General features: G+C 51.8%; 1 protein-coding gene across 1 annotated transcript in view; it reads right to left on the bottom strand.

Moving 5' to 3' along the window:
* The window catches only part of VDR (vitamin D receptor), a 35758-nt gene extending 21461 nt beyond the window's left edge, over nucleotides 1-14297 (bottom strand). Inside the window, exons 1-3 of the mRNA XM_081247908.1 lie at nucleotides 14195-14297; nucleotides 11187-11334; nucleotides 97-227 (exon numbers count right to left, since the gene is read on the bottom strand). Coding sequence (XP_081104034.1) covers nucleotides 97-227; nucleotides 11187-11332 — 277 coding nt within the window. The 5' untranslated portion in view covers nucleotides 11333-11334; nucleotides 14195-14297. The remainder of the gene's footprint in view (nucleotides 1-96; nucleotides 228-11186; nucleotides 11335-14194) is intronic.
* Between the last annotated feature and the right edge of the window lie 13378 nt (nucleotides 14298-27675).

Here is a 27675-nt window from a genome sequence, read left to right as displayed (position 1 = left end):
GGCAAAAGGACATTGCTGGCCAAACCTGGGTAAACAGCAGCGATCTGCCCCCTGACCCCGCCCTCGCCCTGCCCAGGCCCCGCCCCTGAAACTCACACTCCTTCATCATGCCGATGTCCACACAGCGCTTGAGCCGGCAGGCCTGGCAGTGGCGGCGGTTGTCCTTGGTGATGCGGCAGTCTCCATTGAAGGGACAGGTGAACAGTGCCTTCCGCTTCATGCTCCGTCTGCGGAGAGAGCACAGACCCTCAGCTGGGTCACTACTTCCCAGACCCTCGGCCCTGCCTGTGGGAGAGTGGCCTGAGAGGGCTGTGATCAGGAGACCTGCCAATGCCCCCCACCCCCACCCCCGGGGCTCTATGTCTCCCAAGGAGGATGGCGGCCCAGCCCAGTCATTTCCTATTCTGCCCCCATCATTGGTTTTACTTACCTTTACAGTACTCTCCTCCTCCCTTTCTTTTTATTACACAGGAAATATGAGTGAATTAGCTAGCAAAAAAAAATTTTAATACTGAAATCTGCAGAGTTGCCCTCACTGCCTTTAGTGCCATCATGAGAGGCGATGAAGCTGATCTCAGCTTTAAGTCTTCTAGAGTCAGAGACCTGTGACTAGAGCATCCCCGGTTCAGGGACAGACACGTGCACAGGTGCAAAGAGAAGGGAGAAAGGACCCAAACCATAGCTTCAGACATCCAGACAACCTGCCCAGAAAGAGAAGCAGCCACATGAGCAGGTGGGTGCCTTGAGGTTTGGCCTTGCCTTTCCAAAAAGGTAGAGGAAGTTAAGAGTTCTGTAAGAACAGAAAACTACCGAAGAGCTCTTAGCTCTTAGCTGGCGCCCCCCGCTCCACCTCGCAGCCTATGTAAATTTGTGTGTGTGTGCACACGTGTGCGTGTGTGCACACGTGTGCGTGTGTGTGCACGCACAGGCATGCGTGCAAGCCCAAAAGCTCATTTTCCTAATTCTGGCTTTCTCCCCTGCTCCCAGCCACAGCACATGGGACGTTTATGAGGCTGCATAAAGAACAGCTCCCCAGAGGCTTCTCAGCATCTATACCCTAGAGGTTCCTCTTACTCTCCCCAGCCCCAGCAAGGGGAGGTCCCACTTTTTCTGCCCCAGGACAGGTGCCAAGATTTAGCTGGGGAAAGATGGTGGCAGAATCACTTTCTCTGTGAGCAACAGCATCTTCCAAGGAGCTGTGGAGATACCCAAGCCTTAGAAGCCAAGGTCCAGGCTCAACCCTTTCCCTCTCCTGGAGATGAGCTACCGATATCGTCTTCTCCTGTTGTCATATACTAGTTATGTTTTTGATGAAAAATGACTTATTGTTCACATTCACTAGAACACATACGGACTTAGGACAAACACGTTCATCAGTCGACATGGACATAGGGGGACCAAACCAACTTGACCCCTGGGAGAAGGGAGAAGAGACTAGAGGAACAGGTAGTCATAGGTAGTCTTACGACCCTTAGGGCAGTCCTCATTTTATGGATAGGACCCCTGAGGTGAAGAGACTTACTTGAGGCGATTTAGCAAAGAGTTGAGCCTCCCAAGTTGGCACCTTAGGAATGTGAGGCTCAGCTTTTAGCTTCCTGGATTGGACATACTGTTTCATACCCAGAAACCCAAGGAGCTCGATGAAGCTGAACCCACAGGCGAACAGCTTCAGGCAGCTGGCCCTTGAGCACAGCTCAAGGCAAAGGCCACCCAGTGGTCTGGGAAGCAGGTGCTGTTGGCTTTGGACCTCAGCCCTGGTAACCCCCCATCACAACCCTCACACCCAAGGGGTCACCAGCAGACTGGGCAATACGGGGAGGTGGAGGAGTGCTAGCTATTCGGGTGGCTTAGCCCCCAGTCCAGCCCACTGAAGGCCATGTCCTGCCCCTGCAGTGACTCCCCAGGGAGAGACTGTATCCCAGGCTCTTGCCTATGGAAACAGAAAGCCTTTTTCCTTGTGCTTCCATACGTTTACCACAGCTTCCCAGGGGAACAGAAGAACATGGAAGCACCTTGGTTAATCTGAAATGAGATACTGTCATCACCACAGGGCACATCGATATGTTCCCGGACATGAGATTGGCTCCCCTTTTACTCCCTTGTCTCCTTCCCACTTGAGGCGCCACCTGTTACCACAAATGCTCGGGCCCCAGAATTCCCATAATTCTCTAACCCTACTCAAGGACCAGAAGTTTCTAATTAGAGCAAACCCTCATTTCCTTCTTTTTTTTTTTTTTTTTTTTTAACAACCACACATTTTGCCTGGGGGCTGAGCTGAGGGGCTGCTCTGTCCTCCTACCCACTGTCTGGTCTGGCTCAGAGGTCACCCTGTTCATTCTCTAGGGCCGCGGGCTCCAAGAAGAACACACATCACAGCACCTCTAGACCCATGAGCCAAAGCCTCTCACATCCCTGTGCTGGGGGCTGAGAGCTTCCCGAGGCCCCAGGAGGGAGGGGGCCCCAGCGTCCTTTCGAGGCTCGTCTCTCCTTCCTCAGGCTCTACGGGGCCTGCCCCTGTCCCTCACCAGTGGGCACCTCCTCCAACTGCAAATTTGCTTGGAAAAAAGATTTTGAAACTTCACTCTCTTTCTTTTATCTTTCTCATGTTGTAAATCTGAAGCCTAACCCTGGCTTTCACATAGAGGAGAGTGGAAGATAGCTGCTCAGCCCAACTTTGCCTGACAGCAGCAGTGGACTCCAAGAGGCTGGGGTAGGAATCCAGAGGATGCAGAGCTGGGTTAAATGAAAATACTGGGGGAGGGGGACCCGTGTCCTTGCTTTCAACCTTATATTAGGAGTATGAAGCGCAACAGGATTGAGATTGAAAGAGGTGGAGGAGGAGGACCAAGACCATGACAAGGAGGGAGAGATGGAGAGAAAGGAGGTGGTGGAAGGGGGAGAGAAGAAAGGAGGGAAGGAGGGAGGGAGGGAGAGAGAGGGGGATAGAGAAAGGGACAGAGACAGAGAGGGAAGGAAGGAAGGAAGGAAAGGAGAAAGGGAGGGAGGGAGGGAGGGAGGGAGGAAGAAGGATGTTAAAAATTCTACTGGCCAGGCTCACAGCAGGGCTCAGACAGGGGGTAAGAATGCAGCCTGTAATTTTCATCCGTTGCCACACCTTGTCCTGAAGCCCACCAACCTTGTACTGTGTCTGCACGTTATTTGAGCAAAGCAGAAGGCAGCCTATAAACATCTGGAACTCTGAAGTTATTATTATGAAAGCATACAGTAACCAGCTCTTCGTGGCTCCTCTACAGACAGAATCAGAGGCAAGGCACTGGATAGTGGCTGGGAAGACGGAGGCTGCACATCACGAACAACGTCATCATGCTCTGGGTTGTGGGGTCAGCCTTTGGGGCCCGGAAAGCTCTCTCACCAACTGCAGCAGGCAGACCCAGGCCCTTCCCGGAGCCTGGGTTCTGGAGCCAGCCTTTCTGGCTTGTCTGGCCCAGCACGGCTGTTTGGCAGGACACAGTTTCCCTGGTCTCTGAGGCCCAGTTCTTCCGTGTTCTCCCGCCTTCTAAGGGCACTTGCACACATGTGGTTGTCAGCTAGCCTCTGCCCACGAGAACTTAGGGCAGCCAGACTGGCCAGCCCTGGCTCTGTGCTTTGTCCTGAAGATCCACGCCCTGCCCTGCCTTCCTCCTAACACTAATTGCCTGGGAGCTGGTTTGGTTTTGAGAAACAAGAGCCTTGGCTTTCCAAGGGAGCCCATTTCCCCAGCAGCGCTCTTAGCCTGGACCCTGTCATTTTCTGGATGGTTGGCAATTATACCCCAGCTCAGGAAGGGGGTGGTGGTGGTAGGGGTGGTGCAACCAGGCTAAATATAGATGCAGTTTCTAGAAAGCTAAGGTGAGAAAGGACATTGACAGATTCTTGCAACAGAGACCAATTCATCAAAACATGAGACAAGCAGCTCACAAAAGCATCAAGCGCCTGGGGCCAGGGTCTTGGGCCTGGGACCGGAGGGTCCTTTTTCAGTAGGTAACCCCTGACAGCAGAGACACACCTTGTAAAACTCAAAACTGGGGCCTAATACTAGCTCTGAGTTTTGTCTCCACTGCAGCTCTAGTGTCACAGAAATCCCAGAGCCCAGTCTGGATGCAGATGTCTTACAGAGCTCCTGATGTGAAAGGCCTGCCTGTGTGGTCTGATAATGAGACCCACTGGGCACATTTGTGTGTGGTGACATCAAGGGGTTCTCAGCAGGTGGGTTAAAAAAGAAAAACCAACTTTAAGGGAAGGTAGGTTAGCAGTGGTAAAGACCGCAGGCCTCTTTTTTGGAGGGCAATTTGGCAGTACAGCCATACATTGAGACATCGCAGGTTTGGTTCCAGACCACCGCAATAAAGCCAATATCGCAATAAAGCGTGTCACGCAAATTTTTGGTTTCCCAGTGCATATAAAAGTGATGTTTACACTATATTGTGATCTATTAAGTGTGTAGTAGCATTACATCTACAAAAACCATGAATACACTTTAATTAAAAAATACTGTATCATTAAAAACCATTAATTATCATCTGACAATGCGGGGTTGCCACAAACCTTCAATTTGTAAAAAACACAGTATCTGCAAAGTGCAATAAAACAAAGCACAATAAAATGAGGTATGCCTGTATCTACCAATATATAAAGTGCACAGAGCCTTTCACACAGTAAAGCACTTCCAGGAATTCATCCTGTGGGTAGGGACTTGAGAATTGGGTTGAGAAGGAGACATTTTTCACTTATGTTCCCTTTTGAACTGTCTACATCTTTTTAAAAAAACCATTCACAGGCACTACTTAACCAGACAAAAAACAAAAACAAAAACCCCACCCTTTATAGCTATTTAAAAAATTTTAATGAAACACAGACTTTGGTTAGATGGATCTGTTTGGGTTTAAACTCTAATGCGCAACCTTGGGTAAGTTACTTAATCTCCCCATGCCCATGCCTCAGTTTCCACATCTGTAAAATGGAAACAACCTTACAGAGGGGGTTGCTGTAAGGATTAAATAAGGGAAGCAGGACCTGGTACAAAGTAAGCACTAAATAAAGGGAAGGGAGAGAAGCTGGCAGGGAGGGGCAGTGGGAGGGAGTGCTGAAGGGTGGCTGAAGAAAGCAGTGAGAATCCGAGACCCTGGAAGCAAAGAGCACATCTCACACCAACGCCTGGAGTGCCTGGTGTGGGACTCTGCAGGCAGAGAAACTCGAAATGTACCGTTGCTTCATGTATTGTTGCTCCTGATGTCTAGACCCACAGTCCTTGTGTGAGTTACAGCGAGCAATGTCCAGTTTCTCTGAGCACCAACCAGGTCTCACAGAGTCCTTGACTGACGTGAAGGTCTCTAGAGCTCCCGGACCAGCCCTTTCTTTCTCATACCTGATATTTAACTCCTGTTCGGGGACCTTTAATCAGAGACCCTTGCTGACACATAAAGTCACACATGTTCCAGGTTCCATGATAGAGGAGAGGAAAGGACTGTCTGTTCTCAGAAATTCAGACACTACAAAGGGACAGTGATAATAGGTACCACTTACTGAGAGCCTTCTCTGCCAGTACTTTACATATTCTCTTCAATGCTCTCAACAACCTATTAGGATAGGTATTATCCCTATTTTACAGGTGGTACAAAAAGGCAATGGAAAGTTAAATAATTTGCTTCATGTCATACAGCTAAAAAGTGTAAAAGCTGAGATTAGAATCAAGATCTGTTTGATTCCAAAGCCTCTGGTATTCTTACATAATGTGGTCCTTATCATGAATCCACCATATCTCAGTCCAAGCCAGAGCAGCCGTCAAAAGTATGCCCTCTGGGCTTCCCTGGTGGCGCAGTGGTTGAGAGTCTGCCTGCCAATGAAGGGGACACAGGTTCGAGCCCTGGTCTGGGAAGATCCCACATGCCACGGGGCAACTGGGCCCGTGAGCCACAACTAATGAGCCTGTGTGTCTGGAGCCTGTGCTCCGCAACAAGAGAGGCCACGACAGTGAGAGGCCCGCGCACCGCGATGAAGAGTGGCCCCCGCTTGCCGCAACTAGAGAAAGCCCTTGCACAGAAATGAAGACCCAACATGGCCAAAAATAAATAAATTTATATAAAAAAAAAGTATGCCCTTCCAAGTCCATGAGCAGGAAGAAGGGGCTGTCTGAAGGACTTCTGTAGGACAGAGAAGCCACTGGGATAGAGGCAGGATCTGAGATGGGCGGGTTGGAAGTAGGGGATAACATATGGCCATCCTCTCCACTGGCACCTCTACTGCCATCGCACGGAGAGGATTCCCAGCGTGTGTCGAGAGGGAATTCACACCAGTGAGCCCTGAGGAGAGTGCTGGCTTCCTAAGGAAATAAAACACTGACCAGAAAGAAATGTACCCTCTTCCTCATGTCCCCGTAGCTGCTTTTCCTTTTTTTTTTTTTTTTTTTTTTGGCGGTACGTGGGCCTCTCACCGTTGTGGCCTCTCCCGTTGCGGAGCACAGGCTCTGGACGCGCAGGCTCAGCGGCCATGGCTCACGGGCCCAGCCACTCCGCGGCATGTGGGATCTTCCCAGACGGGGGCACGAACCCGTGTCCCCTGCATTGGCAGGTGGACTCTCAACCACTGCGCCATCAGGGAAGCCCCGTAGCTGCCTTTCTTGACATCTGCAGTGGCGTTCCCTCTCCAACGATTCTGGCCTCCTCCCCCCAAGCTTCTAAACATCACTCTTGGCTGATCCGTAGCTGACCCCCTCATTCTCTTCCGTTCACATCTTTGAGCAGCTACGGAGAGAGGCCAGATGCCAAGCTGACCTGGGCAAAGTTCTCTCCAGCAACACCAACCTCTTGGTGACTCATTCACTTGTGCCCACAGAATGACCCAAGCGACCACCCCTCCCCTCTCTATTTACTCTACTGCCTTTAAGCACTTTGAGTCGCTGGACACCTGCCCCATTGCTCTGCGCCCTTCACAGCACAGCTCCCGCAAAGATTGTCAGGATGAACTTCCTGAAAGCCAGAGCACTCCTCATGTTCCTGGATCCTCATCAGCCTGTGCTCCCCAAGGCCCGTCATTAACAAGGTCCCTGAGAACCTTGGGGCTCACGAACAAGAAGGCATTTCTCCACACCGTCTTTGTTGGCTTGGTGCTTGCTGCACATGTCAGCTTCACGGTGTCCTGATGAAGAGGAGGGAGACGACATACAGAGGCAAGCAGTGATCTGTTTCTCAACCTTGCCTTCCAAGTCCACCTCTTAAACGTCGCCAGTATTCTTCATTCTCTTCATCAAAAGGGTCTTTCTGATTTTTCTTTTCTGTCCTTTACACCTTTCCCCTATATCAAACTCTGGACAAAGCCATTCATGACCAGAGATTCATCCACATCCACAGATCATCACTATATATATGTGTGTGTGTGTGTGTGTGTGTGTGTATATATACATGCTTTGTAGTGGGCTTACATATTTTCCTCCTATGTCTCTTGCTTATGCTCTGGTTGTTAACCTATTACCAAGACATATAACCATCTAGAAGCCTGCCCATGCCAATCTTTTATTCACACTAGAAATCTTTCTCTGAGTAAGTACATGTATTCCAGAGGAGCAAGAAGCAGAAACAACATGAAATAACTTGCAGGAGGAATTGGCCGGCAATAGTCTCTAATTTCTGACCATGGATCAATAGAACTGACCAACCCCCATAATCACACTTCGGTTTGATTATGAGTCTTGGACCTGCTGGGATGACCAGAGCTCTAGCTTCTAGAGTGGTTTAGCTTGACTTAGAAGTCAATCAAACATTAAATGGTCAAATGGGCTTATACCCCAGGGCTTAGAAAATAGCCAATGACTCAACACCGAAGTAATGCTCTTGCCTTGAGAACTGCTACTGTGGGGTTGAGTGAGCTCCTTGACAGCAAGGACTTGTGTTATCTTTGTGTTCTCAAGGATGTGGTACCCGACACAGAGAAGTACCTCCCACTGACAGAGGCCTTCCTTCCCAGCATCAAGATTTCACAAACAGATATGTGACAATGGAATTCTCGAACAACTATTTGAAATAGACTAAAGTGGAAGAATATCAAACAGAATTTGTACGAAGAAAAGGAGGAGAAGTAGGGGAAGGGGGGGAAAGAAGAGAAGAAATTACATATAGACAGTCTATTCTTGTTATTCGAGGTAGTTATGTTCTATCAAGCAAATATTGAACCATCAGCAAATATTGAACCATCGCTCCTAAGAGAATACGGGTTAGGTTCCTGAGAGCCTCTGGTCACAACATTTTCGTCAATCCATCAGTACATAACTTTGTTTCATGTGTGCTATCTGTTTAAAGGCACCTCATTTAGCACATATTGTTGATTCATTAACATTGAACTCACAGCCAACAGCACTATAGCTCACATCTGAACAAAGCTTGTCTAACACGTCTTTTTTCTGTAAGGCAACTTGTAGCTTTCCTGTGCTTAGGAGCACCTGACAGAATTACAGCACCAGGCTTGGGTGCCATCTGGAACAGTGAAATCACCATCACGTACAAAAATGCAAAAAGGGTGGCACTAAATAGACCAAGAAAAAGACACTTGTTTACAGCGTGAGAGCTGAAGCAGAGGCAGGATGTCTTGCGTGGCCTCAGCTGGGAACGTGTGCATTGGGAGACTCGAATTTTTCTCCACTCTGCACGTGTCCACAAATGAGCACAAAAGTGCTTCAAGTATTGATTTGGGGATTACAAGTAAATTTTAGCAGGTAGTCAAATTTGCAGATACGGACTCCACAAACAGTGAAGATCAACGGTGCGTGCATGCATGTGTGCGTTTGTGTGTGTATTTATAAAACAAAATTCAAGCCAAACAACAGAGATGTTGGCTCTTCAGATAGTGCAGCCTGGCTCAGTCATCAAGGCAGAGATAGTAAAGATATAAGGTAGACCGAGGTCAGGGTAACAAGATAAAAGCAGCCTGCTGCTGGTAATGTCAGGCCTTGCAGGCAGGGATTGTGGCCATCAGCCAGCAGCAGAACTCTGAGGCATCTCAGAGATAGGGGCTAAGGCTGGGTTACAGTAGCATAATGTGCCCACGTGCAGCAAGCCACACTGTTGGTCCGTGGTGCCCTGAATGCGCAAACCTGCCATCCCTGTCCTGTTGGTATCTCCCACACCTGGCTCTGGACATGAGGGAGACTGTCCTGCCTCCACCCGGATGCCTAATGGGTCTGTCCCAAGGATTCACCGCCTAGTGGTGTGTCTGAGGGCAGCAAGCCCAGGTGCACAGGGGTCGGAGCTTCTCTAGTGAGGAACTCCCACATGTCATAATCCAATAAGCAGCCACCTAAGAGTCCCATCTCTCAGAGCAGAATCCCAGTGGGTGGTGACCTGGAAAGAGAGGGGGTTTGGGGTGGGGTCCATGAATCAACCAAACAGCCCTGAGAGCAGTTGGAGACGTTTGGGTTACAGATTGAGGAGATATGACCTTTGTCTGGGTCTCCATGTCCCTAGCTCCTAGTCCAATGCTCGGATCACAGATGCTCATTAAAATCCGGGAGGCAGTGTGTGAAAGAGAAAACAGAAGGAGGGTGGATGGCTGGAGAGACTTTTGTTTATTAGGGCAAGGTTCCACAAAGGACATCAGTATTGAACCATCAGGCTCAAATATGTAGATATTTCTATTGTGCTTTGTTTCTCAAAACACCTTTGTATACGTTATTTCATTAATCCTCATTTTATTCTATATACTAGAGGGGTCGGGTATTTATACACCCATGTGGTTAGTTGGGGTAACTGAAACATAGAGAAGTCGAGAGATTTGAGCAAAGACAGACAATTAATTAACGGCACGGTAGCATTATAGCTCACACATTTCTGCCTGGTTTTAAGATGGGAAGCAGGCCCTGATGCGAGCACGCAGACTCCTTCTCCATTTTCACTCTAAAGGCAGCTCCCCCATCCCCAGGCCCTGGCAGCAAAGGGTCCAGGTGGCACCTGGGACACAAGGCCTGGGCTTGGGAAGGCCCACCCTGCAGAAAGCACGGGCTTCAGGCCAGAGGAACAAGAGACGTGGCAACAGGACCTGGAACCAGCGACGCTGTCGGTCTGGTTCCCGAGCTCAGTAGGCAACCAGTGCCAGGCCACACAGGCAGTTAGCACCCACAGAAACCCTGCCCACGGCCCAGCGGTTGCTCAAGGCAGTGAAACTCTGGGCCTGCCAGCTCCCGAGACAGAGGGCAGGTGAGTCCCCGAGCCCAGGGGTCCCCGAGCTGGAGGGGAGCACCACAGACATCCCGAGGCCTCTGATTCACTCTGCCCTCGATGCCCATTCAGGGAAATGGGAGTCCTTGTTCTGGACTTGATTGACTCTTCCCGCTCTTTGATGGCTAAAGCCTTGCCCTTAGTTTTACTCACCTCCAACAAGACTATTATACAGAAGCTCTTTTTTGGTCACCTTCTTGCAGGCTTCTCTCTCTCTCTCTCTCTTTCTCTCTCTCCAAAATATGCCAAATGCTAATTTCTCATGGCTCACAATCCCATTCTGTAATGCCTCACTTCTCTATCCTCCCTCCCTGGTTCTGGATGGGAACAGCCTTTGTCTAGCCTTTCTAGTACTTTCCCATACTGTTTACACTGGTAATGCTGGGCTCACATGAGAAGAGAGGAGGCTGCTCACAGAGAAACTGGCCCTGGCCAAACAGGAATGCCTGCGCTTCCTGAGCGTTCTGAGGGTGGTTTTCCAACCTGGGACAAGGAAGCCGTGGATGCAGGTCTGGGCAACAGATCAACTATGGAGGTCCAATCAGGGATGCAGTTTCCCTTGTTCCAGGGAATGGTTTGATTTGGATGGGGGGTGGGGAGAGGGCAAGCTCTGAGGCCAAGTTCTTGGGCCTCCCCGAGGCCATGCCGGTCTCTTGGATTAGAAAGCTGTGATCATCAGCTGGTAGGAGGTTTGCTCCGGGCGGACAGACACGTGGGTCGGTGCAGGGGGCTGCGGGTCAAGGGGTAATGGAAGGATGGGGACCTACATGGCACCTCAGGAAAGCAGTTTCTGAGGGGGTCAGAGGACGAGCTGGAGCTGAGGGCAGAGGAGGAAGAAGACAGCCTCGAGACCCTATCGCCCCTGGGGGCCGTGAGAGCTGGCGTGTTCCCGGGCCTGGTAGGGAAGGAGACACGGAAAATGCAGGGTCTCTTTCTGGGAAACCCTGTTCCTCTCCTTCCCGTCGCCCTTTGGGGAGGACTTACCTGAAGAAGCCTTTGCAGCCTTCGCAGGTCATAGCGTTGAAATGGAAGCCGGTGGCTCGGTCTCCGCACACACCGCAGATCCGGGGCACGTGCCGGTCGAAGTCGCCGGGGTCAGGTAAGGAAGTGCCGGCTGCCATCGCCTCCATCCCTGCAAGGACAGCAGGCAGGGGTGAGACAGTGCCAGGGCCGGCTGGCGGCCCTTCCGCCAGGAGCTCAGCAAAGCTGGGCAGCTCCCCGGCCGGAGCAGGATTCTTTGGTGCCCTCCCTTCGTGGCTCTCGGTCCCCAGCTCACCCTCCTGACACTCCGCTGGCCTCGGGCAGAAGGCGGACTCCTAACCCAGTTTGGAGCAAAACTGTGGAGGGGCGCTGCAGTGATGCTCACGGCGTGGCCTGGAACCAAGGTGCCAGGGAGCAGAGGCTGTGCCTGCTGCCTACAGGCTGGGCTACTTTGGGCGAGATGTTCAGCCTCTCTGCACCCCACTGTCCTCATCTGAAGAATGCGTTTTTCTTCACCGGGTGAGAGGAAGGATTGTGCGAATGAACATACACACGCCACTGGTCTCAGCTCCACCTCAGAGGGGGACCTGCCGCAGGTCAGAGGACTCTCTCGCCTAGTGTCCCCTCCAGGAGGGACGAGGGCCCTCCGACAGCCTCCAACGCAGAGGGAAACCCTCAGCCCCTCTTTCCTTCGGGGCGAGGGGAAGAGGATAGACTCTGTGCCCAAATCAGACCCCGTCGTGCCAGGTCCTCGCCGCCCTGCAGCTCAGGATGGACAGGACCTGTGCCCCTGCGGTCCTGGTACCAAATTCATCAGTCTTTCTCTGTCTCTTTTTTTTCAGTAATGTGAGTCATCTACAGTGAACTAATTTTGTTTTCAGAGATGGCTTTCACAAATAGGCCTTATCTAGAGATGGATTTCACACCTGAAGAAAGCGGGGAAGGAGGGAGAGGGAACAAAGTATATAGCCTTGGGAGATCCTTCTCAGGAAGCTGCTGACAGGTCTTCCCTGGGGCAAACTGGGGCCTTGGCTTCACCCGCTGCCCCTGATCCCCACGCTGTCAGCTCAGAGCTGCTTCTGGGGTCCCTCCTGCCTCCCTGAAATGGTTTCAGACCCTGCTTCCTCCCACTTTGATCTGAGTGCTCACGTGGGCTGTTAACAGGTTCAAGTGCCTTGGCTCCAGGGCAGGAGGGTCCCTCGGGACAGAAGAGAAACAGGAGAGAAAGCCAGTGGTGAGGGGACAAGCACCCTACCCACTCCTACCCTGGTGCCACGTCCTCCCACTGAAGGGAGAGAGGTAGCTTTCGGGGGCCCTTGGGAAGCGCCAAGCTCCTTTCCAATGACTAGGCTCTCAATCTGAGCTGAGGTTCGACACAACAGTGCCTGGTAAGGTCTTATTTCAGTCCAGCTTCATCCCACCCCAGTGAGGCAAGTACTATTATTATCACTTGTTTTTACAAAGGAGGCCCAGAGAAGCCCAAACATTGAGGTTTTCTAGCAACTATAATTACAAAGTGCACAAAACGAATACTTAATTTTACAAAAAGAAAAATCTCACCAAGAGCTTCGAGCCAAACAAAGGAAGCTGGACAGATAAGGACAGGTATTGTCAGTCCTGCAGGGGCAGAGGGGCCCTGATGACAGACAGATGTATTGGATCCCCTAACTTTCTCTTTCAGCTCTTCTTTTCCTGGGAACTTTAAAGTAATAATAGTGACCCTGTTGCCCATCCTTATCACAGCTAGGTTGATACTTGTTAAAACAATAATGTTTATATATATACACATGCAGAGACAGAGAGAGAAACACTTTTAAAAAAAAAGAACAAAGGAATGATTCACAGAAATTTTTGAGGGAGTAAGATTGGGGAGGGCATGCAGAGGCATTATGTAGCAGCCATATTCCATTTCTCTGAGTGGTAGGTATACAGTGTCTTATTATTCTTATTACTACTACTAAAACTCTATTTTCTGTTTTATATGCTACATAAAACATTGCATAACTGTAAAGCAACTAAAAATAAAAGAGAGTGCCTTTGGGTTTGCCAACCCTGTCCCTATAGCCCATATTAAGTCCAGGCTGACTCCAGGCTCCTGGAGTGTCACCCACATCCCAGACGTGGGCAGGGATCCCAGAGACCCAATACCATTGTGGGGCAAGAAGAGAAACTGTCTAGGATGCTTGTGGCTTGACCCCAGGTCAGCTGAGATGATGCAATTCCCAGTCATCGTGATGTTGCTACAGAGTCTGTGTCATCCAGCGACCAAACATCCGGTGGATTTGGTGGAAAAAAGAGAAATTAAATGTGAGGGTGGAAGGAAATCAGTCAGATCAGTACAACAAGTATTCAGCATCATCTGGGCTCACTGGAGATGTGTTGATGCAAGAGAACTGAAACAACACGACACCACAGCTGGGCAACTGCGCCTTCCTGCAAGAGGGTGATGGCAGGAAGGCTCCTGGCCCGGGGGTGGGACCCCAGGCACTGGGTTAGGCCTGACAGAAGGCTGGACCCGGCGGCCAGAGGCCCAGAGTGAACAGGACAATTTCAGGTGAGCTGAGAGACAGCTCAGCCCTGCTTGGGGTTATGCGCTGCTCCCAAGAAGCCAGGGCCCAGGACCAAGAGTCCAGAGGTGGAGAAGAGTCCCAGGCACATATGGCCTGAGATCTGGCAGTGCCAGGAGTGACAGGCAGAGACCGTGGAGGGCAGGAAAGAGAAAGGAGTTGGGAGCTGGATAGGAAACCTCACCATGCTGGATGGCCCCCTGGGGTCTTGGCCTGGGCATCTGCAAGCCCCTCCCTCTGAGGCCTCACCCCGATCAGCCTGGCTCCAGGTCTCCACCGCGGGCTGCTGAGGACTCTGCTGACACAGGACTGGACCGACCCACGTTTGCCAAGGGCAAGGGAATATCTCCTCTTCCCCCTGCCCGCCGCCTTCCCATGCCCACCTCCCCTCGCCCTCCGGAAAACAGAAAGCCAGGAGGCTGTGGCCGAGGAGGAAACACCCACCTGAAGGAGCAAAGGAGGGAAGGGAAGTCGCGCGCAGAGGCGCCCTTCTGTGAGGGCTCGCAGACGCTTCCAACCAGAAGGACCCTGAAATGAAACGGGGGAAGCACTTTACAGCTCAGCGCTGACCTCACCGCTGGAGAGCTCATCAAGCAGGATGAGAGGCTCCTTCCAGGGGCTTTAGTCCCCAGATCAGGGACTGAAAACTTGACGGAAGCGATCTGTTGGGGGCAGACATGCGGTGTCATCATTGGGAGGACTGAAGGGGCGGGAGCCCAGCTGGCAGCCAGGAACAGCCCTCCGTTGAGGCCGGGGGCAGCAAGAGCTGCGGGAAGGAGTCGGAGTGGCATCCAGCACAAGGGCAAATGGAAAGCGCACCAGAGAGTGCTAGGAGGGGAGGGTGGGCTTCTTCCAAGGGAGCGCGACTGCTCCCACGGCCCCACGCCCGGGTTTTAAGGATGCTCGCAGAGCCAGAGGGGGACCTGGCAGGCTGCTGAGGGCGGGAAGGAGACTGGTGCCCGGGCGATGGCAGAGGCCACTCGGGAACTGGGAATGGTGCAGGTTAGCCCTGGCCTCTTGGGATAGCTTCAAAGACAGGTGTCTGGGATCTGCTGTCTGTGGAGACTGGGTGTAGGCGGGGCAGGTGCCGCAGGGGTTAAATACAGCAACGCACCGCTCTCAAACAGGATGTTTTCTGCCACTTTTAGCTCTTCCCCAGACATGCTCAACACCTCCGGCCTCGGCCAAGGCTGAAGGTGGGCTGACTCTAGTGTCCAGACTCTGGGTCTCAGTGGCGTGATGGGTCACCAAGGTGGGGCTGGTGGAATTTCACCCTTCCCACTTCCACCCACACTCAGTGCTACTTGCCCACCCAGACAGACAAATACACACACACTTCCTCCCTTCCCTGACGCCAGTAGGAAGTGGCTGGGGAGATAATAGATACGCAGGTGCCTGACCCCGAACCCTGGCAAAGGCCTTTCAGGCAAACCCCACGTGGGGAAGGTTCAGACCCCCAGCCTTTGTTTCACTGCCTCCTCGTGGCCCGACTAGGCAGAGAAGGGGAGAGCCCAAGGGGCATCCAAGACCCGGGCCCAGTCCTAAGACTGCCAGCCCACGGACCCATCTACCACCCCCTCAGGCACTGCCCACCCCCAAGGAACAACTGAGGAAAGTGTCAGTGGACCCTACTGAGATAACGTGAACGTGGCTGGCCCACTCCCAAGGACCGTGGGTGGAGGAGGGGTACCTGCAGGGCACAGACATGTGGCCACTTCCTCCAAGCCAGGCTCTCCTCTGCTCTTGCTGCTTGTACTGCCCAAGGCCCCCCAGCCAACCGGGCTCTTCTGGATTCTACCCCATGGCCTTAGCAATTTCCCAGACTCCCTGCTTGCTCCTCGGGAAGGCTGAGGTAAGGACCAAATGGGTACAGAAAGGACCACTGCTTTCCTGCTCTCAGCCCCTAAGATATTTAGAAGTCAGACCTGAGACCCAGGTAGCCTGCCAGCCCTGAGCTTAAAGAGAAAGTGTTTGAGTATCTACTATGTGCCACCCGGGATCTCATGTAACCTCCGAACAGTCCTGTGAGATGAGGGGCAGTCCCATTTTACAGATGGCAAAACCAAACTCCAGGTAGGGCACTTTGAGAGACTTGCCCAGGGTCCCACGGCCAGGCCAGTGGTGGTGCCAGGGACCAAAGGAGGACAGGCTGGCTGCCCGCAATGGCCAAGGGCTGCCCTTGCCTCCTGCCAACTCAACACACCCCAGTGATAATCACCAGCACAGGCGCTAATACTCACACCGGGCCCTGCTTCAAGTTCCTCCTGTACCCTCACTCATTAAATCCTCACAACAACCTCGCGGGCGGGTACTGTTACTACCCCTATTTTAGGCATGGGGAAACTGAGGCACAGAGATGATTGCCTTTGGAGCCCAGATCTGAACCGAGGCAGCTGAGCCCCGAGTCTCTGCTCTACTTTTCCTAAGGGAGATAACTCAGTCATTTCCTCACCCTGTGCCCTGGACTCCCCTCACTGCCACTAAGTCAGGGAGGAGCAGACAGGGCAACCCCCAGGTCACGACGGAAGAATGTCGTGGCACTTTTTCTTCCAAGGCTCCCAAATCAGCCAGGATCTCTCTTCTGCCAGCCAACCCCTCTTACCTGGGAAAACCCCATTCAAAAGATGGGCCTCTCCTCCCCATGCAACTTTGCACTACTGGGCTGTCCGTTTAGGAAAGATTGTCCTAGATTTAGCCTGTAGGTCCAAGTGCATGGAAAGTGGGGTAAAGACACAGGGCGGAAAAAAAACAAGTGGAAAAACCCCCAGCTTAATACCACCCGCTTTGCCACGTCATACACCCCCCACCCCCAATTCATGTTCTGAGTATAAGAGCATCCCACTGCCTTTGCTGGGGCTGTCCCCAGAGCCAACCCCTCCTGCCCTGCTTTAGAAATACCCAAACCCCTAGTATTGAGCCTCGGAGAAGCAGAGGGGTAGCAGCTCAGCTCTGCAGAAAGCCCCTGGATTCCATTCCTCCGGGGTCAGCATCCCACATCAAAACCCCTGCCTGAGCCTGACCCCAGGCCTGACCTTGATTTAGCAAGAAATGAGGAGATAATGTGTTTCCTTCCAGTCAGCGAAGCCACAACCACTGCCTCTCCCACACATCTGCCCGTCAGCTCACACAACAGACACCCCATCTTCCAGTGACTTCTGCTGAATGGGCATCCCCAGGCAGAGTCTCACCTAGGACAGTCTTGTAGGGTGGGGACTGCAGGGTGTCCTGGGGAGAGCCCTGGCAAGACAAGGATCGAAGTGTGCTACAGGGCCCAGTTTAACTGTGCTGCATTCACTAGACCCTCTTCGGAGTCCTGAGGGCAGTAAAGCTGTGACTCTAGGAGGACCAAGCGGCAGACAGAGGTCTGACTTCTAAGGTCTTTTCTAGCTCTGAAAGTATGCAACTCCAAGGCTGAATTCCCATCATGATGAGGCCTTAAGACCATTGAGGAAGTGAAATTCCTACACTGAGCGCTCTCCCCAACCCTCCCAGTAACAGGGGAGGCCCCCTCACCCTCAGATGCTAAGGGGCAGGAAGGGCGGGAGTGATGTGGCCCCTTTGGGTCCTGTGGGGACTGGGAGCCCAGGAGAGGGGCCTCCCTCAGCAGGGTTGGGACTGGACTGATCAAAACAGGCTTTCTAATTGTTGACATTAGCTCAAAGTTCCCTCTCCTTCTAGGAAGAAATGCAAAGCTAAGTGATTTCCCAGCAGAGGGGGAGAAAATTCCTCTTCTTCCTAAAATCGGCCCAAACGGAATCAACCACATGCTGGGCTCTCTCTGGAGCGGATGGGCCTGTGAGCACGCCAGCCACAAGTGCACATGTGCTTATGCGTGCACGCCCTTTTCTTGTTGTTTTCATTTCATCATCCTTGCAACTCTGTCCATAGAGTGCTGAACGCTGTATGACCTACCCAACTTCTTACTTGCTGTCTCTTTATTCTAGCATAACTTAGGCACAGCAGTATCATGGCCAGTTGAGGTGATGCCTTTTCTTCCTTCTTTACCATCCCCAACATAAGCCCACATTCTTTCTCCAGAAAAGTCTCAGCATTACTTCCCAGAAGAAGCTGAGGGGGTTAGAGTGGAAATGAGGGCAAGGAAAGAGGAAAGTGTACTGTAGAGTTAGAACTTGGCCCATTTCTTTCTTCCCCCACTGTCTCCCCAGTTCCTACACACACACACACACACACACACACACACACACACACATCTTAAACGTGGCTGACAACATTCAGAAATTATTTTCTGAAGACTACAATTTCCAAAGTAAAACCCAGTGGATACCAGTCATCTCAGAATATCTCAAGGTTGGAAGGAAACTCAACACCACCTACTCCAACCATCTTACATCGCTTCTATAATATTCTAGCCAGTTTTCTAGCCTGGATTTAAATATCTTTTCTGTTGGAGAACTATCTCCCACGGTAATCCGTACTCTTTGGATGGCTCTATGCTTAGAAAGTTCTTCATTATGCACAGATGAAATAGCCCCTACAGGTTTCAACCACTGGTCCTAGATCAGCTCTCCGCAGCCATCTAAGATGAATCTACTAGGCCATTCCCACAGTGTCTCTGGAGGAGGGGTTGGTAGGGCCACCATGTGATACTACCACACACATTAGAAAAAGAAGCACACTCCTCATCTGCTGGGAAATTGTCATGAAAAGATAAAAAAAAATTACAAAGTTTATGATGCAAGTGAGGTTTCGGGGAGAAGCACAGGAAGCTAGCCTGGCTACATTTAATTTTGATTTAGACCTCATAAACGTCCCAGGTACGATCATAATTCCCACAAGGGCAGTGAATAAGGTGGTGAGTGCAGACGGCATCTGCCTCCTTGGCTTCACCTGGAGAGAAGTTTCCAGCCCAAGAAAAGGGCCCTGTGGAAGAGTGTGAGTAGCTGCATAAATTCTGCCAAGGCAGCCTGCCACCTCTGTCTTAGGCTCAGTTGTTTCCAGGGGAGGCTGGCCCCCAGCACTGCAGCTCTAAGAACATGCTTGAGGTGGACCAAACTGTTTAATGACTGACTGAAGGATGGGAAATTAAGTGGCTGATGATCCAGCAGTTTCAGGAATAACTTTACCCCTGAAGGCGCTTCTTAATTAACTTCTTGGGGAACATACGTCACCTTTGAGAACCTGGTAAAGGTCATGAACTGACACCCCATACGGTGTCACGGGTTAGCAGGTCACCCCAGAGAAGCCATGCTACAGACTCCCACTCTACTGGGCATTCACCAAGGCTCTTTCTTAGCAGATGGTCCTGTCACTCTTGGGAGCACTGGTAGCTTCTTGGAGCTGAGCAAAACCCAAAGGCAGGAACCCACAAAGCTCTAGGCAGTGGGACAGGAGATACGTAGCTTACTTAGATATATTTTCACTTCTTATCAACAACAATTATTCCTGCAAGCTGCTTTTTTCCAGTGGAAACTCAGCCCTCAGCTTTGTCAACAAGATTTCTGGGTTGATTACTGTTCTCCAGGTAACAGGCAGGCCATGCCCTGTCCCTTCCGGAAAGCGTGGGCAGCGACAGTGGCCGGTGAAGCAGAGGGAACCGGCCCATTCGTAGCTGCAGCCCAATCTCTCTGGTTTTACAGCAGAAGAAACTGAAGCCACCAGAGGGAAAGCGAGTTGTCAAAGGCCACACAAGGAGGGAGGATGCTTCTCCAACCCCACCCTGGCCAGGTCCCAAGACCTCTCATCACCAGCCCGAGCAGCTTCCCAGGGGAACAGAGTGAGGTGGGAGAGAAACAGGCCACGGAAGGGGGCATGAATTTCATTCTTCAGAGGAGGGGAGTTGTGGAGAGGCCACGAGGAGGCCCTGAGGCAGACTGCAGTGAGACCACCCAGCACTGACTCCATCCTTACAAGCAATACAGAAAAACAAAGTGGTGGGTGAGGGTACCCACTCGCTCCTGCCTGACCAACTCTGCTCCCACATCCGGCTTCTCTGGCCTGAAAAAATGGATGAGGACTCAAGACAGTGAGGGACTATTTTAGAGGGAGGCAGGATACACCTGGCCTGGGTGTATCTCACTCCTCTGGGTGGCTTTCCTGGGATACTAGGGTGGGAGTACTTCCCTGGGGCATCTGCCACAGGTGGAAGTTGATGGGACAAGGAGGCTCTTTGTCCAGTGACTTGGAGACCAAGGAGTAGAAACTGAGGCAGCCCAAAGAGAGGACCAAGAATACAAGGAGAGCAGATCTAACCCTCCTCTGGGGACACCTGAACCCCTGGGATTGCTGATGCAGCTGATGGCCAAATGGGATTTTCCTTGATTTTCTAAAAAACAAAAAATGGCCCCAGGACAACAGGAGAGAGCTGCTTCTTTCTCCCAAGCGATTTCCAAGGCCAGTTTTTAGTGCCCCATGACCCTCTACCCAGCTTAAGCATCTTTCTGACTGCTGGTCCCCAGCCCAAGTTCATGTAGGCCCAAGTTTACGCCTGCTGGGATCAATGCAATCTCTGAATCCCTCAGACTCTTCCTGCACTGTGGGAAAGGTAGTACCCAAGTCCCAGGTCCTGCCAGCTCCAAGGGAGATATTCGCGATCCTTGGCATCAGATCCCTTGCTCACCTCCACAATCACCTCGGCCAGCCTGACACCCTTGGCTACCTGACTACTGTCCAGCTTCCCCCAGAACCCGTCCCTGTGCCCTCATCTACAAATAGGGACATGATAGTGCCCAGGTCACAGGCGGTCACGGGGACCAAGATCTCTGCGCAGCAGAGGGCCCGGCACACTGGAGCTTTATATGTTTGCTCTCATTATTAGAGCGGTTCCTGTTGTTAGTACAGTTGCGGAGAGTTCAGGGCCCAGAGAGGTGCCGTTGAGGCCAGGAAGCCTGTTCTCCATCCCAGAGGCTCCACCCCAAACAAACATTGCCCAGAGAGCCACATATCTGCTGAACTGGGAATAAACGGACTACCCCACCCATTGGCTGTGACTCCTAAAAATCTGGCTGCTCGGGGTAGGGAGAATGGATTGTTCTAATCTCTCCCTGACAAGCAGAGAAGCTGAGCTACACATCTGGACTTTTCCTCCACAAGGAAGATGAGGCCGTGACTCCCAAGGTGCCACCGGTTGCTCACCGCTTCTGCTCATAGCGCGTCCTTTCCCTCTCTCACCCCATGAGTCTCTTTCCTACCTCCTCCGGCATCCAGGGCTTATAGGGCATCTGTTCTCCCCTTAGTGGGACCTTGCTCAGCAGCCCGGGGGCGCCCCCTGTCGGTTATCAGGGCAGCGGCACTTCCTCGCCCCATTCACGGCCACCACAGCAGGCATTGGAAGGCAGAGTGATGGGAAAGGCTGGCAGAGGCCAGGGGGCCGGAGCCGGGGGCGGGGCAGTAAGGGCTGCAGCCCCCCTGGCAGCAGCGTGGCCCTGTCGTGGCCCCTAACCTAAGCACTGGGCTGGCTCTGGCTCAGTGGGCTGCCACCAGCTCTTGGCAGCCCTGGAAAGCCATTCACTTATCCTAGGATAGATTCTGAGGCCTGTGTCAGAATCCATGAGGGATCCCAGGGTCCTCTGAGATGGGTGGGGCTGGGTAACTCTCTACCAGACAGCTCCAGTCCCATAAGGGGCTGATTTACCCAAAGGCATCCTGTCTCTGTTCTGCATTATTAGTGAAGAGGTGAACGCTTCTCACATATTCATGAGGCTTCTCAGGAAGAGGCCAAGTGGGGAGGCTTCCATTTACTTTAGAGGGTAGCAGCAGACACCCCCAAGCTGCTACTCAGTTCCTGGGTAGAATGATTTCCCCAATAGAGCTTTTCCAGGGCTTCTGTTTGGTCAGAATTCCAGTCATCCTGCTGTGCCGTGTAGATTTCTTCTTGGGGCCCATATTGGAGGGCCAAGGAGGCCACAGCATTTCTTCTTGGCCTCACACTGTGCTGGGTATTGGTTCTGGCCTCTGATGCCTTATCTATGATGGTGACCCCTGCCTGGTTTTAAGCACTGACTATGTGGCATGCTGTATACTAGGACTCAGAGACACCACGGTGAGCCGCCCAGAGACCCGGCCCTCATGAAGCTTACACTCTACTGAGGGAGACAAACAGGAATCTCCAACTCAGATCGGCACTGCAATACAGGTAGGCACAGGTGTGACGGGAGCACGTGGGAGAGCACCTGGCCTGGTCTTGGAGAGGGAGAGAGGTTCTTTAGAGGAGGTCACTTCTCTGCCCCTCAACTGAGACAGAAAGGACCATAGTTTAACATGGCAGTGGTGAGAAGGGTAAAGAGGGGTCCGGGCAGGTGATACCATGTGAGCAAATGCTATGAGGCAAAAGGGAAAGAGCATTTTGGAGGTGGAGAAACTAGCTCCATGTGGCTGGAGAGAGAGAGGGAACACAAGAAAGAAATAAACCAACTGACCACACTCATTTCAGTCGGAAGTAAATTCCATTCTTTCCTCTACCGAGTGTACTTCTTCTCGTAAACACACTGAGTCTTGAATACCAGGAATTTTAAATTACTGCAATGATATTTTGCAACCAAAAACTTTCAGACTCCATTCAGCTTCCCATTCCAACTGGAATTGACCTTGAGGAAGTAAAAATGGGCCTCCTTCCCAACTGCTCAAGGAGAAAGGGCCCCCCAGGTCAGGAAGGCAGTGGGCCTCTTCTACCGTCCTGGTGCACACCCCTTGTTCTCCTTTGCGGGGGAGGATGCTTTACCCTGGGATTATTCCATCAGTAATTGAGCTGGAAGGGAGAGGTAGAGGAGAGAATTCTGGAAAATCCTGCCCAGCTAAATAGGAAAACATACTTTTTGTGAGAGAAAACCCAAAGAAAGAACAAAAGATTCAACAAGGGCAGATGGAAGTTGTGAACAATTCAGTGGCACATCACCAGTCACTCCTTATTTGATGCATCAATCTGTCCAGGGTGGCCAGACGCGGTTGCCGGGCGCAGGGAGAGCTGCCTTACCACGGAACACACCGGTCCCCACATTTGCGTCCACCAGTGCGCTCGGCTTACTCCTCTCTCCCAGTCAACAAGGTCACTTCCCTGTTGCCAGGAATCCCTCTAAGGGCACCAACCACACACACACTATGGTCACAAACAACTTGAGCCATGGACGTGTGTGGGAAGTCCGTTGCATGTGTGGGCACACGCCAGCCCCTACCCTGGGTCCAGATGTCCACGTTCACTGCTGGCCGATGACATGACACAAGCACAGCCTTCCCCTTAGAGCTATCATTGAAGATAACCCTCTTGTTTCAATGTTTCAGGCCAAACCGCTGGAGGATTCTTCCCTGGGGCCACAAAGTGGTAGGAAATAGTGGCCTTTGTCCTAACCCATGAACCCTCTCCAAACTAAACCCCCCTCCCCCAACCCTACCCATTGGCTATCTTCCTCTTCCTTGTTTTTCTCTGGTACCCAGGGGCAAAGATGGAACAGATTCGCTACACAGAGTGGCATTCAATGCTGCCTCAGGGTACAGGAGAAGCTGAGCCCAGGTCTCCAACAATCCGCTCACAGGACTGTTGTATCCCCTGAGATTAAAAAAAAAAAGCGTGTTAGGGCTTCCCTGGTGGCGCAGTGATTGAGATTCTGCCTGCCGATGCAGGGGACGCGGGTTCGTGCCCTGGTCCGGGAAGATCCCACATGCCGCGGAGCGGCTGGGCCCGTGAGCCATGGCCACTGAGCCTGCACATCCGGAGCCTGTGCTCCGCAACGGGAGAGGCCACAACAGTGAGAGGCCCACGTACCACAAAAAAAAAAAAAAAAAAAAGCACGTTATAAAATTGCTATACTCTGTACCAATGTTAGTTATTAGTTTACAATCATTTTCCCAGGTACTTAAGAGGGGGAAGAGGCCTATACTCCAGAGCAACAACTTCTTTCCCTCCTTGGCTGTCTGCAGCCCCCCAGCTGCCCACCTGGACCTCCACACCAGGTAACAGAATTTCCACACCCTTCACTCAACACTCCTTCGGGCAGAGGCAAACATCCCTGGGGAAGGAATCTGATGGACCAGCTCAGGGCCTGCACTCAATCAAAGGAGCTGTGAGTGAACTGCACTCCAGCTGGCTGGGCAGGCTGCACACTGTCAGCTGGAGTGGCCGCTGGTCAGGCAGCCTGATGAGCAGCTTTCTAGGCAAGAAGGCCAGTGCTTGTGGCCATCGCAGCCCCTGGGGGAAGAGGTGGTACCCCTCCACCCACCGCTTCCCCTTTGCTCCCCGACTCACCACTTTTCCCAGTACTCCTCCTGTCCTGAAACACACTTCTGCAGCCAGGCTTTTCAGTAATCCAGGATTGACGTTTAACAGACAAAAATAATTCTCTTGAGTGAGCTATTTTCTGCCCAGCTTGGGGAATAATGGCTCAGGGTGACAGGCAGTCGGGTTGGGAGTGGAGAGGAGGCTGGCCACGGGCCACCCTTTGGTTTAGGGCCTTCCCCGTGCCCCACACCACACTCACCCTGGAGTGGGAATTTCAGGGAGGTGGAGACCTCAGTCAGAGGCTCCGGACTACCAGCTGTCCCCCCTACCCTCCCACCTGTGGATGCCAGGTGAGGAGTGAGGGCGGCAGGTATGGGAAGGCCTGGGGGAGCCAGGGGCTCCCCGCACACCAGGTTTCAATCCTCCCTGGCTACGGCTCTCTTATGGAATGGAAGGAAAAGAATTAAACACTGCTACTTTACCAAGCCTCCAAAAGGGGATTCTATACCCATTTGCCTATCTCACAGGAATGTTGTATCAGCTGAGATTTAAAAACAAGTGTGTTATAAAATTGTTATACTGCATACCAATGTTAGTTATTAGTTTACAATTATTTTCCCAGGTATTTAAGAGGGGGAGGAGGCCTATCCTCAGGCATAAAGGGGAAAGCTGTGAGAAAACATTTTGAAGTATAACGAGGAGCGTGATCCCCTCTCTGACAGCATGAGGTCCTCACAGCCCAGGAGAGCCCACAGTGTAGTGAGGGTTTCAGACCCGGCCTGATAAGCGTCATTCATTGCTTACCGAGCCCAATCCAAAAATGCCACTTTTTTTGGTGGGGGGCGGGGGCTAGAGACCCTTTCTTTGACTGTTAGTTTCCTTTTGATTTTTCTACATCGAACCTTCCTTCTAATATCTATAGGGAAATATCTGACTAGGAAGACACAGTAGAGGAGGAAGGAGGAAGGAAGGAAGGAGGGAGGGAGGGAGAGAGATAAGGAGGAAAGGGGAGGATTTATTTTTTATCATCAGACTGAAAGATTTCATTATAACTCTCCAGAAAGAAACACTCTGCATTGTAAAGTATTATCACACGATGGAATGGGTACCCATGGAAAGGAATCACTCATGCCTTTCGTAAGGAATTCTATATACACTAGGGCTTTCCTGGTCCCCCTCCAGGTAACACTCATCCCCTTTTTTTTTTTCTTTTTTTTTGCGGTACACGGGCCTCTCACTGTTGTGGCCTCTCCCGCTGCGGAGCACAGGCTCCGGACGCGCAGGCTCAGCGGCCATGGCTCACGGGCCCAGCTGCTCCACGGCATGTGGGATCTTCCCAGACCGGGGCACGAACCCGTGTCCCCTGCATCGGCAGGCGGACTCTCAACCACTGCGCCACCAGGGAAGCCCAACAGTCATCTCTTAAAGGAAAGAAACTACCAGAGGACACACAGGAGGCCTGCAGGCTAAACCTGACCATGAATGAGTTCTGTTTGTCACCCCCCTACCCATCACCACCAGTGATTATACCTTTTTTAATTGGCTGTCAATGTTTCCAAAAAATAGAGAGATTTGACTTTTGGAAAAAACCTGGATGTCCCGCTTCCTATTAAAAATATTGTATAATCTGGCCACAGTGTGCTGCAGTGTCAGTGGCCACCCTGCTGGCCTGAGGCGGGGCTGTCCCTCTAAATCAGGCTTGTGCCATCCCACCAGGGTTTGCACTCACTGTTACCTACCTGGCCCTAGTTTCCGGAACAAGCCCCCAGCTTCAGCCGAGCTCTGTGATGAGGGAGACACTTGAGAGAAGAGGCTCTGGAGGCAGCCTGCCAGGGTACCAACCCTGCCTTCCCTCCCTGCCAGAGGTGTGACCAGAACCAATGACCTGAGCTCTCTACGCTTCTGTTCCCTCACCTGTCAAATGAGAAAAATAACAATGCCTATCTCATTCATCTGTGAGGATTAAATGAGATCATGTATGTAAAGTGCTCAGCACAGGGCCTGATGCGTGGCACCTGCTCAGTGTCAGCGCTTGTTATTATGCACAGTTGGTTCAATTCATCTGAGCTGCAGTCCAGATTTTTAAGGATGTTTTAGTCACACGAAGCGATTGCCCTCCAACTCTCCTTTCTAGCTTAGGGGACCCGGTCTACCTAAAAAACAACCCAATAAACATCTACTGAGCATACCCATGATGAGTTAGGTATTGTGTGGAGTGGTGACACCTCAGAGATGGGTTCAGAGCTGTTCTCAGGGGCTCACAGCACAGTGGGGGAAATGGACAACTGGACAGTCGCAGCCTTGCTTCCTCCAAGTCCTGCCCAACCACTGGGGAGCCTGGCATTCAAGGAGAAACTGGGGTGCATCTGACCCTTCTCCTAGGCTCCAAACCCTCCCAGAGCCTCCCTAAGAGACACCCAGGGCGAATCAACTCCATTTCATTTCTAGTTTCTCAGGCTGCATATTTGTGTTCTTCCACTGCACCCAGGTTAAAATAATTCCATTTTAACCAAGCCATTCAGATCTTAGATGGCGTTCATTATAATGGAATTTTACCTGAGGCAGCCCATCCCCCAATTCTCAACATCATGGCACCCAAGAAGTTGGCAAGCTTGCCAAATAGGCTGGGCAGAAGTAACTTCCCGCCTCTGGCACAAGTCCAGAAATTCAGAGACTTTTGGAACAAAGAACTCTGCCCTGAAGGTGTTTTCCAGCATCATCCTGGCCAGCCTGGAACTGTCCCATTCCCCCTCCACTGGCACCACCTGCTGCCTCTTTTTCCAGCCCTCTTCAGACAGGAAGGGGTGGGGAGCTGAAGGACTGGGACGCAGGGCAGGGCAGGCAGTGGCAGGTGAAGAAGGACCCCACGTCGGGTCTTAGAAAGACCTGAATTTAAGTTCTGGTTCTGACTTGGGAGCTCGATGGCTTTGGGCAAGAAATTTAGCCTCTTAACTTGTTCAAACTCAGTTTCCTCTTCTGTAAAGTGGGGATAACAATATGACCTACCTCATAGGATTATTGAGAGGCATATATGAGAAGATGCACAAAAAACTTTTAACCCAGTGCCTGGAGCACATTAAGTTATAGTAACCTTTTGGTTTATTATGATTATCAGCTATTATATGATATGCGAGCTTCAAAAGGGTCAAAGGTTGGTACAGAGAGAGAGACACCGGGGCAGAGTTGGTGGTAGAAGTGGCTGAAGGATAGATGAGGCCCTGCCCCTGAGCCCAGCATGGGCCTGGTGACCAAGATAAGGCCCAGGGCAGAGGTGCTCGCCTGCCTGTGGAGCTGACAGGCACAGACTAGATGGGTAATTACGGGATTGTGGGCTGGGGTGGCCCATGCTACTGCCCAACCAGCCACATTCTTTTGTCCCGTGGGTGGCTGAGTGGGTGGGCAGCTGGCTGTTTATTTGGCTGCCAGGACACTGAGTGTATCTAACACCTTTCAAACCGGTACCCTCCACCCCCGGGCAGAGTGTTCAACTCTTGGAAGGGGAAGGGATTCTCTGTGGGCGTTCACCTTCTCCTGTGGCATCAGGTGGTGCCAGTGGAGGGGGAATGGGACAGCTCCAGGCTGGCCAGGATGATGCTGGAAAACACCTTCGGGGCAGAAGTCTTCGCTCCAAAAGGCTCTGAATTTCCGGACTTCTGCCAGAGGCAGGAAGTTACTTCTGCCCAGCCTATTTGGCACCTCTTCTGTTCTCTTCACCCCATCTTCCAGATGTCCCCTGCTCTCCAACCAGACAAGTCAG

Source organism: Mesoplodon bidens (genome assembly GCF_964165515.1).
Source record: "Mesoplodon bidens genome assembly, chromosome: 11".
Lineage (NCBI taxonomy): Eukaryota > Metazoa > Chordata > Mammalia > Artiodactyla > Ziphiidae > Mesoplodon > Mesoplodon bidens.
The sequence above is the reverse complement of the archived record's forward strand: the minus strand, read 5'-3'. Positions and strand labels throughout refer to the sequence as shown.